At 42.5% G+C, this 14,818-nt stretch overlaps 1 protein-coding gene across 5 annotated transcripts in view; it reads right to left on the bottom strand.

The window, feature by feature from the left end:
* Positions 1-8,978: 8,978 nt before the first annotated feature.
* The window catches only part of hsf4 (heat shock transcription factor 4), a 117,753-nt gene continuing 111,913 nt past the window's right edge, over positions 8,979-14,818 (bottom strand). For all 5 annotated transcript variants that reach the window (XM_072518457.1, XM_072518459.1, XM_072518456.1 and 2 more), the window contains one exon: positions 8,979-9,838. In XM_072518457.1, the coding sequence (XP_072374558.1) occupies positions 9,675-9,838 (164 nt within the window). In that variant the 3' untranslated portion in view covers positions 8,979-9,674. The remainder of the gene's footprint in view (positions 9,839-14,818) is intronic.

The raw sequence follows: 14,818 nt of genomic DNA on the forward strand, positions 1-14,818 counted from the left end.
CCACATGGAGTAATTGCAGCAAACAACAGATGCATTGGAAGGAAAGCTATAGGCACATGGGGGAGAAACAATACAAAGATACGTTAAGAATAAACACGGGCAGAGACCTGTCGAGCCAAATGACCTGTTTCTATTACTGTTAATAGTTTGTTACTGCACTGAAGGGTCCGGTTAGATTGCGTTCTAAGATCCTGAAGCCTGACTTGAGCCCAGAAACATGACACTAGAACATGGAGGCACGGCCTCATATCAGGACTGATATTATTTAGGACTGAAAAGAGAAGTTTCTTCAGTCAAGGGAATGTGGATCCTTAAAATTGTCTACTTCAGAGGGTTATAGATAAGACCATAAGACATAGGAGCAGAATTAGACCACTCGGCCCATTGAGTCTGCTCCGCCATTCAATCATGGCTGATATTCTTCTCATCACCATTCTCCTGCATTCTCCCCTTAAACCCTGATCCCCTTATTAATCAAGAACCAATATCTCTGTCTTAAATGTTCCATTGTTGAATACATTTAAGATTGAAATTGATAATTTTTTTTATCTCTCAGAAAATATGGGGAGATGGGAAGCAGGCAGAAAGGTGAAGTTGAGGCAGTAGCTCAGCTGTGATCCTATTGAATGGCACAGCAGGCTTGAAGGCCAAATGGTCTATTGCTCCTATATCTTATGTTCTTAACTATTGAGGGACTCCTATTGTGCACAGAAAACATTTCCATATCACACGTCCCAGAAAACAAAGTACCCTTGTGTTTCCAAGGCTAACTATACGTACAGGGTTAGTGCAGAAGGACAACCAACTGTTTTGTTATTGAGAATACAAAGTTTGTAATTACTGTAAATACATTGATTCACTGTGCATTTGCTTGTTGCGCTCTGGCTAGAGATATTCTCTAGTAGAATGTATCTCCATCGAAAATGGAGCATGCCAGTTATAAGTGTGCAACTCTTCAGCCTCACTACATTTAGGGAGGTATTGGCAAATAAAAGTGCTCTGAATCATAGGGGACATTCGATCCCTCCTCTAGGAGTGGCTGGTGTCACTAAACACAATTTTTAAAACCCCCCAAAATGTAACAGCTTTGTACTGAAATGTGTTACATACATAAGTATCTTGGTTGCTATGTCAGTTTACAGGCAAACTGAATGATACTTAAAAAAAATTTTTTTTTATTTTTTATATAAATAAAAAGTATTTTACTTCTCCTTTTTCTCATTTTCATCCAAATTCACACCCACCAACAAATAATCAACGGTAACAAATACAATGTCAATCAGATGGCCAACAATTCCTCACTCCCACCAACCCTCAACATTTTAATTACAAACATCAAAGAAAAGGATTCAGGAATCCACCATACACAGTCCAACCCCTCACACCCCCTAATGTTCGATGTCATCCAATTCTTGAAAGTGCATAATAAACAAAACCCATGAATTGTAGAACCCTTCCATCTTTCCCTTCAACTCAAACTTCACTTTCTCGAGTGTTTAAAAACTCCCAACAGATCCCCCCGCCGCGCCAGGCCACAGGGTGGAGAAACCGACCTCCACCCCAATATAATCCACCTTCGTGCGATCAGCGAGGCGAAGGCTAAAGCATCTGCCTCCGCACCCGCTTCCAATCCGATACCCTGAATATGGACTCCAGAGGAAAACTGAATTATACTTGAATAGAAAAGGCACTTAAAAAAAAAATGCCAAAAGTAGTCTTTGACATCACACATGATAATAAGTTTTCCTCTGAAGGGTTAACCAGAATTTGTGTTCATCTCAACCACTTCCACTCCATTCGCAGACTCAGGAATTAACATATCAAAGGGACATTATAAAATCTTTGATATAATTGGATTTGAACATAAATATTGACACTAGCAGGGCCAACTGTGAATATATCTGGACAGTTTCATGTATTAGTCTATTCTGTGATGTAGACAATGGACTCCTTTAATGGTGCCGCTGAAAAGTTTAAATTTACATACACTTTTGTTTTGCAAAAATATAATGCAGAATTTTTCCAGCTTACTATAGCCACTATAACAATATCTGCCAGTTAAGAGGAGAGCCTTGCCGTGCAGACGGCTTTGTTTTGCATCCTATCTTATGGAAGAAAAGGCAAGTAGTGAGTGAAATGGTTTGCTGATGGGCTATCCAACCAGGGTGGACTTTACCATAAAATATTAACTCACTTTCTCTCTCTCGAGATGCTGCCAGATATGCTGTGTATTTCCAGCATTTCCTGTTTTATTTAATGACGTTACCACCTTCTGCTCTTGTGTCCGAAACAAATGGAAAGTGTCCAGAAAGGGTAAAGCTAGCTTCAGGGATAGCTACCTTGTTTCACTTCCAAACCTTCATAGGGTTTGGAAAGGAAATATGCACAGCAATTTTCTTGTCTCCACAATAGCAATTAATCTCAGATTCTTGAACACATTGCCCCAACAGCAAGTTTTAAGTATTTCACTTACACCAGTCTCAGGCTGGATGGGTGCACATATTTTCACAGTAACCCAAAGCTATTTTGCAGGAAGTATGTGAGGCTCATTGTTTCATGAAGTAAAAACTTGTCCAGTCTGGTTTCAACAGCCAAAAAGTCAAGAAATTGCTCATTGATACAATAATGGCAGGCTCCCTTTGTGCAATTAGTTGTCATTTGAGTTACAGGTTGTATGAAATATCTTTCCTTATATACCCTCAGGAAAGAATAAAAGAAATTATGGCTCACTTTTGCCTGGACTATTTTGTCTCATTTGAATTTGGAGCTTTTGCAGGACTTTTTTCATAACTATTTGATTCCAAAGATCTGAGAATATATAATCTTGATTATTTCCTGAAAACTTAATTCAATTTCTAAAAAAGACATGTTGTCAAAGCGTTTCATCTTTCACTCAGGACCATTGGCAAGAGTGCCACTCGCAAAGGGAACAACAATTTATACTACATTAAAAGTGTTCTGATCGATTGGCAAGTGGGTAGAAGTGTTGCCATAGAAAATACATCAGGGAACTTTTAAATACCAACCTTCTGTTCAAATTCAAAACAGGCAGGTTGACTCTGGTTGGTAGAGACATTGTCGTGGGAATGAACCAAGGAATGGCCACTACCCATGTCATTGTTTAGTTGAAAAAGGAGTAATGTGTGGACATGCTCCTTCTGTGCGCATAGGACGGGACCCTATGTGTGGATATATGTAGCTTCCAGCATGTGTAAGTGAGCCACACTGAGGTTGATTTATAATCTTAAATTGGTTTTCAGTGTAATTCCGAACAAGTGTTGTACAATTACTTGGGGGACAGCCATTCCCTGCTTGACAATGCTTTGGCCAATCAGAATCGACCTGCCTGGTTTCAATTTGAACAAAAGCTTGGCAGTGAACTGCTTCCTGGTAATGCCAGACTATACTTGCCAAATAATCCACACTTTAATCCCATGCAGTGTAAATTGTTCCCTTTACTACTGGTAATCGTACAAAAAATGCTTCAACAGCATGTCCTTTTTCAGCAATACTCAAGCAATACTGCAATTATCTGTAATCTGATGATCTCTTGAGAACGTTCAGAAGATAATAATAATCGCTTATTGCCACAAATAGGCTTCAATGAAGTTAGTGAAAAGCCCCTAGTCGCCACATTCTGGCGCCTGTTTGGGGAGGCCGGTACGGGAATTGTACCCGCGGTGCTGGCCTTGTTCTGCATTACAAGCCGGCTGTTCAGCCCATTGTGGTAAACCAGCCCTTAGTTTGAGTAGTTTGAAGAGTAGTTTGTTTTTGGTTCAAATTGGATTCCTGGACTGTCAACCAACTGTCAATGCAGTTTGTCTTGTTGTAGAGCATGGAGGTACAATATGGGGTATTCACGTGTTTAACAGCGTGCAAAGCAATTGTGGCTTAACATTTATGTTTAATTTTTGTGTTGTAAATAGGGTGCCAAGAGTGAACTGCTTCTGAAGTGAAATGGAGTGAGATGACCTCTTCCACTCTGCTTTGGTGTTGTTTGTGCTCCAATTCTAGTTTTTAAAATGTATCTTTGGTGTGAAATTAACCTGCTTTGCAGCATTATAGTTGCAGTTATAGTGTGAAGGCACCCTTTTTCATAGAATTTACAGTGCAGAAGGAGGCCATTCGGCCCATCGAGTCTGCACTGGCTCTTGGAAAGAGCACCCCACCTAAGCCCACACCTACACCCTATCCCCATAACCCAGCAACCCCACCCAACACTAAGGGCAATTTTAGACACTAAGGGCAATTTAGCATAGCCAATCCACCTAACCTGCACATCTTTGGACTGGGAGGAAACCAACGCAGACACAGGGAGAACGTGCAGACTCCGCACAGACAGTGACCCAAGCCGGGAATCGAACCTGGGACCCTGGAGCTGTGAAGCAATTGTGCTAACCACTACGCTGCCCTTCAGCTCCATGTTTATATTAATGTATTTCTTTTTAAATACATTCATTTGATTTTTCAATTTTCTTTTACAAATATCGCAACAAAGAATAAAAGAAAGTAACTATCAATGCAAAATAGGTACAGTACAGAACAAAAACGATTGAAAATATAGGAGCAAACAAGACAGGATGAATTTAGAACAGTATACTTAAGGAATTAGTGCCTCCAGTTTTAATACTAGATCAATCCAATAACAGGTTAACAACAGATGAAATGGGAAAGGAGGATAAGGCCGTTTAAGTACGAAAGGATAACAGTTTAGGATATGCACCTTCATGTATTGTGAGATCAAGACTTTTTAATAAATTTTGAGTACCCAATTTTTTTTACAATTAAGGGGCAATTTAGCGTGGCCAATCCACCTACCCTGCACATCTTTTTTGGGTTTTGGGGACAAAACCCACGCAATCACTGGGAGAATGTGCAAACTTCACACGGACAGTGATCCAGAGCCGGGATTGAACCTGGGACCTCGGTGCCGTGAGGCAGCAGTGCTAAGCGAGATCAAGACTTACAGTATGGTTTATGGAAAGCCCAATAATAACAATAATATTTATTGTCACAAGTAGGCTTACATTAACACTGCAATGAAGTTACTGTGAGCGCCTGTTTGGGTACAGAGGGAGAATTCAGAATGTCAAAATTACCTAACAGCACGTCTTTCAGGATTTGTGGGAGGAAACCCACGCAGACACAGGGAGAACGTGCAGACTCCACACAGTGAGCCAAGCTGGGAATCGAACCTGGGACCCTGAAGCTGTGAAGCAACAGTGCTATGCACTGTGCTGCCCATAGGAGCAAGTCAGACAAGATGGAGCCTATAAATTTAAGATAGGGTCCCATACTTTACAGAGTGCATCAGGAATTCCATATGAATACATTCCATAACTAATTTATGTCAGTTTTGAATTGAAGTGTATTTGTCACTAATCCAGGAGCATAAGATATTCCAAGCTGCAACAGTCAAGATATTTTACAGCTTTTTTCATTAGCATAATTAATTCTCAAATCTGGAAGATCCAGAATTAGGAACATTGGATTCAGCTCTAAGATTCTGCCAAAGATCTCCAAATCCCTGACTACACCAGACAAACAGGCTTGACACAGTAAATATCATCACCTTTTACTACCAGGCACTTTAGGCACATCGGGGATATAGCAGAATCAAACTTGTCACTAAGACAGGGTGTGATATGCAAGCGGTGCATTATCTTAAATTAGGTCTCCTTCATTTTATTGCAAACTGAAATTTTACTGGCATAATCCCAAATACTACTCCCATGTCTTCTCATCAATGTCAGTTGCCAAGTCTCTCCCAAGATGGCAAGGTACCCAATGAACTAACACAGGATCTAGAACACAAAGTATAACATTTGCTGATTAACTGTTTATGCTCCACAAATTTAAGGATATTTTCCACTATGGGAACAAAGGAATCAAGATGTACGGTTGTCTTATTATGGATAAGTCTCTAAATTGTAGATACTCATTCCTGCCTCAATGTTAAGTGTTCTCTGTCATGCAAATGAGTCTCCTGTAACAAGGCTGTATTCCACTTTCTCCTTTTTAAGAAGAGAGAGGATTTTTCCCTTTGATGGGATGATGGATTCCCCGTACATTCCATGAGCAACGTTTAAAATTAGTTACTGCCATTGCATAGACAACCAGAAGAAAAGTTTTTGCGCCATATTTGGGCATGCGCTATCTCAATTTTAACCAGAGGCACCAAAATGTCCTTAATATGTTCCTTTCACGGATAGAAGACCTGTCTGTACCAGTGCAGGATGTAATCAACAACATAGAGAGTCCCCAATATAATAGTATTACAAAAGAATCATGACCACAACAGTTCTAAAGGGACATTCCTCAACATGAGTGAGGACCCGCAGGACTAAGCCTACGGCTATATTGTCAATACCAACAGGATGCAGGCGCCTCAAGGAGAAGAAGAGAGCAAAAAAGAGAATGGGAGTCAAATGCCCCTCCCACATTTTAAGACTACCCATGAAGGCCTGTATCCACCATCCACCCTTCGGTAATGGTGCCACTCGATTCTGCCATGATTAAGACACAGATAATAAGAAAAGATGATGGATAACTAGCATGCGGCACAGCTACCATGAATAATGGTAATAAGAGTCCCAAAGCACTCAAGGACAAAAAGGCCACATTCATTACAGTGCTCAAATATTAACATCAGCAGGATACATGAAACTAAAATCAGACAAATTACACCATGATAGTGGGAGATTCCAGATTAGAGATTTTAAGTTTTCTGAGCCGTAGATTCAATCCAATTCCTTGCTCTTCATGGACTTAACAAAGGCCAAGACAATAGTTGGATTATCAAAAGATTTAACAGAGTTGTTGAATATCACTTTTTAGTTTTTCCAATTAAGGGGCAATGTAACATGGCCAATCCACCTACCCTGCACATCTTTGGGCTGTGGGGGAGAAACCCATGTAGACAAGGGGAGAATGTACAAACTCCACACAGACTGTCCCGGGGCCGGGATCGAATCCAGGTCCTTGACGCCGTGAGGCAGCAGTGCTATCCACTGCGCCACCATGCTGCCCGTCGAATATCACTTTCTGGGTCACAGGATAATACATGGCATAATTGCCTCCAACTGCCTTCGAACTTCATCGAAGCCATGACGCTGCCAAAACGTCCTGGAAAAAACTCCCTCGAGGAGCTAGGCCGCACCGCACCTCGCCATCTACAGGACCCTCTGGCGGTCTTTAAAATTGTGGAAATGAAGGTCTGAAACATTGATTGTCCTTTGGCCTCAAAGACTGGATATGGTGCGCCCTTTCCAATTTGAAACGGCCCGCATTCAGATCCAGCTTAAGAAAATATGGTAGCTAGTTTTCAATAAACTTAATAGGAGCCCCTCACTCACTCCCTCAGGTAGACCGATGATTCGGCTACTCTTTCTCTGACCTCGGTTCTCCAAATCTTCCAGGATTTCTGACAAGCCACTTAGCTGATTTTCTAAGGATTGAATATGCGTTTCAGATGAAGAAGCAACATTTTTCAACGTTCAGGATTCTTTCCTCCCATTTCATCGAGCCTCTCATTGGTATTCTACAATTTGGGTCCCATGAGCACTTAGGTGCACACCGAGTCTCTGATCAATAACTCGGATAATGTTGGCAGTCATCGTATTCAGTGTGTCCATGAGTATCTCAGAGAGCGCCAGGACAAGAGACCACTTGAGGATCAAGTCGCCATGTTGAAAAGGCAGCTCCACCCCCGTTGAATCCGACACAACCCGTTTATCGCTGCATGTCCTCACATTTTTCGGCATATTCTCCCCAGTACTAATCCAGAAGTCGTCTAGGCACAGAACATCAAATGCTAATTCATGGATTAGGCAAACCTCGGCCAGGAAATCAGGATAAATGACGGATTATAAAGCGAGCGGCGCCAGAACCCACGGAAAAGCTGCTATTCCCACACCCACATCACGTGATACCCCATATTAACGTATTTCTTAGAGACCATAATCTGTTTTTGCTGAGAAACTATGTTACTTTTTGTTTTCTGATAAATATTTTGAAGTCAGAGAAACATGGAAAACACGTGGCACAAAAGGAGGCCACTTGTGTCTGTGACAGCTGAAAGTGAGTTTACAAGTCTAATTCCACTTTCCAGTTCTTGGTCCGTAGCCCTGTTGGTTACAAGTGCACATCTAAGTAACTATTTAATGTTTCCTACCTCTGCCATTATTTCAGTCAGTGGGTTTCAAATCCTCACTACCTTCTGGGTGAAGTGATTTCTCCTCACCTCTACTCTAATCCTTCTGCAAATTACTTCAGATCTATGTCAAAAACTGGATAAAAGCAAATTACTGCGGATGCTGGAATCTGAAACCAAAAGAGAAGATGCTGAAAAATCTCAGCAAGTCTGTCAGCATTTGTAAGGAAAGAAAAGAGCTAACGTTGCGAGTCCAGCTTTGACAAAGGGTCAGCTGGACTCGAAACGTTAGCTCTTTTCTCCTTACGAATGCTGCCAGACTTGCTGAGATTTTACAGCATTTTCTCTTTTGGTTTCAGATCTATGTCCCCTGGTATTGAGCACTCTGCAAAGGAAATAGGTCCTTCCCATTCACTATGCTAATGGTAATAATTCTGTTGGTGAATAAATCAGTTGAATAGTTTAGAGTGTTCCAAAGAGTGTCTGGTATGGCTGATATTACCTTTCTGTTGATGTGATGTGAGACATAAGGTAATTAATCCTCTGCATTGTTCAGCAGCAAGTCTGCAAGATGGGGTGGAGTGTTTACTCTGGTATGTTGCCTCCTCTGTATTAAATATAAGATTCAGATCTTAGAGAATGCGGGCTTATATTTGTAATATAACCATTTTATGTAATGGAACTTTTATAATGAGAATGGGAAAGGTATTGACACCCTGGTTCACAGCAAGGTATAAAGAGCCCGTGCAGAAGGGGTGCAAAGCCATTCTCGTGCGGAGGTTACTTGTGCTTCTGTGAAACATGGGACTTATTCCAAAAACAAAAGCTGCTTCAACTTTTTTATTGAATGTGTAAAGATTTATCACAATAGCTTAATCAAAAATAATCCAAATGCATTATCAATACATCAAACCCAACCCGGTCAAGTCCAGCACTTTTAACCAATGCAAGGTATATAGAATGAAAAAGAAAACGGCTGAGTAGTGTGCTGTAATATACACATACAAAATTATTACCGTTCTTTGACCATAGATGTGAACCACAAAAACAAGAATTCTGAAACAGAACCTTAAAAGATCAAATTACACACAGGCAAAAAAAAAAAAAGTTGTGGACGTGATCTGTGTGCTGTTGCACAGAACCATTGCAGGCTCATTTCCTATCTGCAGGACTCCATTGAACTCTTGAGTACACTGTGGGGTAGATTCTACCTCCTGGCAGTATTTACATTTCCCCAGCCTGTAGAAGTGCAAGAATTCATCACCTCCAGCCTTCTGAAATGTGCAGTGAAGAGGAAAATAGGTGGTGGAGGGGGGTTTGTGGGAAAGATAAGCAGAAAAGTGGTTTCCTTCAGGCAGTGCCAGTGAAATTGACAGGTGGGCAGGACTCCACAATTCTCAGGATTCTTTAACCGGTTCCATTTTACCTTGAAGAACATCTGCTCAGTGTGAATACCACAGCAGGGGCCAAGGCGTGTGTCCTGACTTGTCAGCAGCTCCTGTTGCTTGGGTCCAGTCTTTTATTAGAATTCCTCCTGTCCAACTTCGGTATCTGGGAAATATGTACCTGTATCCTCAGTGAGCTCGTACAAGGCTGTGTCGTGGTCTAGATTGGAGAGTTCATGATTTATTGGAAGATGTGGCTCTTGAAGAAAATGCTGTGTAGTTTGCTGAAGATGTGGCTTTCCTAAAGTAATTGGAAAGATATCAGAGGATCATCAGCCATCTCAGCAAGCCCCTGAAGAGCTGTATAATTGAAATCCACAAACTGAAGGAGTGTGGGAGGTGGGGGATAGACTAAATAAATAATTCTGTGGAAATAATCTTACTTCACATACAAATAGTGGAATGTCACTCATCCCAAAATTAATTTCCTGTTTTCTTAAGAGTTTTAAATATAATGGGGAGGACCAACACATTAATATGTGCGCAAATGGCTACTTTTTAGGCTCTTGTTTGGCACCAGAGAACAGCACACTCATTTTTCCGATGATATGATTTATGCTTGACAAGAGACACCAATTTATCTTTGTTATTGTGAGAAGTTTATATTTTATTTGATCTCTGGTCCACTTATGAGGGGACTAAGACCTCACATTGTATATCTTTATAAAATATGGTAATTCTAAAATTTTAAAACTGGACAAAGACCTTTTAAAATGGCTGAAACAATGTTGTTCTGTGACCCACAAACAAAAGGAGGTACCATGGCATTATTGAACAAACTTTCAACTCATTATCTCTGCAATTATGGACTGCAAAGATCAAATTCAAAGGGACCTGTACAAAGAGCTTCTGCATTTCATAACCCAGACTGGCCAACTGGAGTCTATATGTCTGCTAGGACAATGGGCCCACAACTATCCTTTCAATTCTTAATGGCTGGGACCTACGCGAGGAATACACATCCCTTATCAAAGACAATGTGGAGAGGTGAAAGTCATGTCACATGGACCTCTAGTTTCTGAAACCAATAATATTGCCTCGTGGAACTGCAAGCTCAGCCTGCCATTTTACCATCCTGCAAGCAGCCTCACAGAAAAGGGACTGATTATCTGTTCCCATCTACTCTGCTTCCACTGGAACTTCTGTACCCTTGTCCACAAAGATTGATTCACCTCTGTGTGCCTACCTCATCGTGTGAAGTCAACTCTGCCAGAAAAGTAAATTATACAGCTTCAGTTTTCAGCCCGCTGACCTCCAAGAAGAAATCCTCATTGGACTTTGTTCTGGACTCTAAACCCATGTGAAACAATATTTATTTTCTCTGCGTTCCCTGCACTGTAAATCCTTATCTCTGTATCTCTTTTACTGTACCAATGCATAGGAGGCAATGTTGCTACCATCCTCTTGTGGTTGAGCATGCGCAAATAAAGTAACCCTTTGAGTTCACTTTATCTCGAGTTTGCTGAGGGGTTATTCATAGAAATTGGATCACACCAAAGCCGAAGGGTTGAGAAATATGCCACCGCTATTAAGGAAGAGGCCAATCAAAAATACCTTTCTGCTTATGGACATGTGGTGAGAGGAGAAATTAGGGATGCTGGAATTGATACCTCCCCCCAACCACCATCTGTAACAAAAATTGGGAGCTCAAATCCAAGATCACCCATTTGAATTTGAGTCCAAATTTATGACACAAGCTAAATCGGAGGCAAAAGGGCCAATTGGAAACCAAAAAGGGACAACTTGGTGGCTGGGACAAATTTTAACACAAGCAACTTACCACATCAAATTCCTTTTCCCGAACACCACGGAAATGGCACCCGTTGACACTCAGATGTGGGTCCACAAGGAAATTTGAACAGAGAAACTAGCGACCCTGAGCAGAGCTGTGGTTCGGGAGGTACAGTTAAAATTTCCCAGTAAAGTGAAGAGAAGTGAATTGCTGGTTGAACATTTGGATCTTATGTTACTGATAGAGCAGTGAGACATGGGGGTCGGTTTAGCTCAGTTGGCTGGACAGGGGATTTGTGATACAGAGCAAGGCCAACAGCGCAGGTTCAATAACCGTACCAGCTGAGGTTATTCATGAAAGCCCGCCTTCTCAACCTTGCTTCTCACCTGAGGTGTGGTGATCCTCGGGTTAAATCACCACCAGTCAGCTCTCCCCCTCAAAGGGGAAAGCGGCCTATGGTCATCTGGGACGATGGCGACTACTTACGTTGTTTAGATGGAGAGCTAAACCTTAACTCCCCAGGCCAGATTTGAGCAAGAAAATTCAGAATACATCTAGAATTTAAGAGAGGGAGAAAAGAAGAGAGCATCCCACCTCCAAAAACTGGGGGTAGAAACATAGAAAATAGGAGCAGAAAAACATTTGGCCCTTTGAGCTTGCTCCACTGCCATGGCTGATCATCCAACTCAATAGCCTAATCCCGCCTTCCCCCGATATCTTTTGGTCCCTTTCGCCCAAATGCTATATCTAACTGCTTCTTGAAAATATACAGTGTTTTGACCTCAACTACTTTCTGTGATAGTGAATTCCACAGGCCGACCACTCTCTGGGAGAAGAAATTTCTCCTCATCTCAGTCCTAAATGGTCTACCCCGTATCCTCAAACTGTGACCTCTGGTTCTGGACACATCTGGTACCTCCCCACCATCAGGAACATCCTTCTTCCATCCACCCTGTCTCATCCTGTTAGAATTTTATAGGCTTCTATGAGATACCCCCCCCCTTACTCTTCTGAACTCCAGCGAATATAAACCCACCCGATTCAATCTCTCCTTGTACATCAGTCCTGTCATCCCAGGAATCAGTCTGGTATACCTTCTCTGCACTCTCTATCACAAGAACATCCTTCCTCAGATAAGGAGACCAAAACTGCACACAATATTCCAGGTGTGGCTTCACCAAGACCCTGTATAATTGCAGCAAGACATCCCTGTTCCTGTACTTGAATCCTCTCACTACAGAGGCCAACATATCATTTGCCTTCTTCACTTCCTGCTGTACCTGCATGCTTACCTTCAGCGACTGGTGTACGAGGAGACCCAAATCTCATTGCACATTCCTCTCCTAATTTATGGCCATTCAAAGAATTGCCATCTCGCTTTTGCTACCAAAGTGGATAACCTCACATTTATCCAAATGATACTGCATCTGTCATTCATTTGTGCACTCACTCAACTTATCCAAATTACATTGGAGCATCTCTGCATCCTCACAGCTCACCCTCCAACCCAGCTTTGTATCTTGTGTAAATTTGGAGATATTATATTTTGTTCCCGTATCTATCTAAATCATTACTATATTACTGTGAATTGCTGGGATCCTAGTACTGATCCCTGTGGTACCCCACTTGTCACTGCCTGCCATTCGGAAAAAAGACCCCTTAATTTCTACTCTTTGTTTCCTCTCTGCCAACCGTTTTTCTACCCATCTCGATACACTACTCCCTATCCCATGCGTTTTCATTTTGCATGCTAATCTCTTATGCAAGACTGTCGAAAGCCTTCTGAAAGTCCAAATAAACCACATCCACTGGCTGCCCCATATCAATTCTAAGACCAAGAAATTCTAAGAAAGACCAAATAGCTGAAAGCTGGGTAGAGAAAAGTGAATTGATCTAGTTGCTGGTTGAACATTTGGATCTCATGTTACTGATAAGCAGTTAGACATGGGGGTCGGTTTAGCTCAGTTGACTGGTGGTGATTTAACCTGAGGATCGCCACACCTCAAGTGAGGAGCAAGGTTGAGAAGGCAGAGCCTTCATGAATAACCTCAGCCGGTATGGTAATTGAACCTGCGCTGTTGGCCTCGCTCCTGCGCTGTTGGCCTCGCTCTGTATCACAAATCAGCTGTCCAGCCAACTGAGCTAAACCGACCCCCATGTCTAACTGCTCTATCAGTAACATGAGTTCCAAATGTTCAAACAGCAACTAGATCAATTCACTTCTCTCTACCCAGTAGCACCCTCATCTCTCCCACCTGGAACCACTCTGAGGCCCTCAAGTCTACTAGTTTCATTCCTAATACCAAAGAGAATGATGTGGAATCATTTTCTTGCCACTTTGAGAAAGTAGCAGGACAGCTAAAATGGCCATCGAAGGTCTGGTCCGTTTAAATTTAAAGGCAGGGGGAGCCCAAGGGGTTTACTCCACGCTGACGTCTGATGTGACCCTGAATTATGAGCAGACCAGGGCTGCCACCCCAAGAGCCTCAGGTTAGACCCGGAGGTATACCATGAGTAATTCTGGAATGCTTGTAAGAAGCCGATACAGATCTAGACAGAGTTCGAAAGGCTGAAACAAATTTCCTTCGACTGATGGGTGAGAGACCCAAGAATCCTAGGCACCTACGAGGGGTTGTGCAAGTTGGCATTCTTGGAGGAATTCAAAAATTGCCCGTCTTCCAGCCTGAAGATGCACTTCGAGGTGCTGAGGATCCTAACAGCAGACAGTTCTGATCTCACCCATAGGCCTGGGGAATTAGGCAGACCCTTTCCAAATCATTCCCATGATCCGTAGAGAGATAAACAGGGTGATTTGGAGAGAAATGACCCCCCCACCCACAAAAAACACAAAAGAGGGTACGAGAACCCCCGGAGACCGATGTGCTCTCATTTCAATAAAATAGGCCAGTCCAGGTCTGAGTTCTGTAGATTGCAAAAGAAGACTGTTGGCCTAATAGGGCGACCTCATTTCCTCCGGATGCCTTCCCCCTACGGCTTCCAACCTCAGTCTCCCAACCCCAGATAGCCCGCTTTTACCTACTTTCCAAAATCCACAAAAAGGACTGTCCCGGCAGGCCCATGGTGTCAGCATGCTCCTGCCCCACCAAACCTATTTCCTCTTGACTCCATCCTCACTCTGGTCCATTCCCTCTCCACCTACATCCCGGATTCCTCTGATGCCCTGCGTCATATTGACAGCTTCCAGTTCGCGGGTCCTAACCGCATCCTATTCACCATGGATGTGCAATCCCTCTACACCTCCAGCTTCCACCAGGATGGCCTGAGAGCTCTTCACTTCTTTCTCTTAAAGAGGCCTGGACAATTCCCATCCACCACCACTCTCCTCCGCCTGGCTGAACTCGTTCTAACTCTCAACAACTTCTCCTTTAACTCATCCCATATTCTCCAAATCAAAAGTGTAGCAAGGGTACCCGCATGGGTCCCAGCTACGCTTGCCGTTTTATGGGGTATGTGGAACATTCCTTGTTC

This window comes from Scyliorhinus torazame, chromosome 10, assembly GCF_047496885.1.
Source record: "Scyliorhinus torazame isolate Kashiwa2021f chromosome 10, sScyTor2.1, whole genome shotgun sequence".
NCBI lineage: Eukaryota > Metazoa > Chordata > Chondrichthyes > Carcharhiniformes > Scyliorhinidae > Scyliorhinus > Scyliorhinus torazame.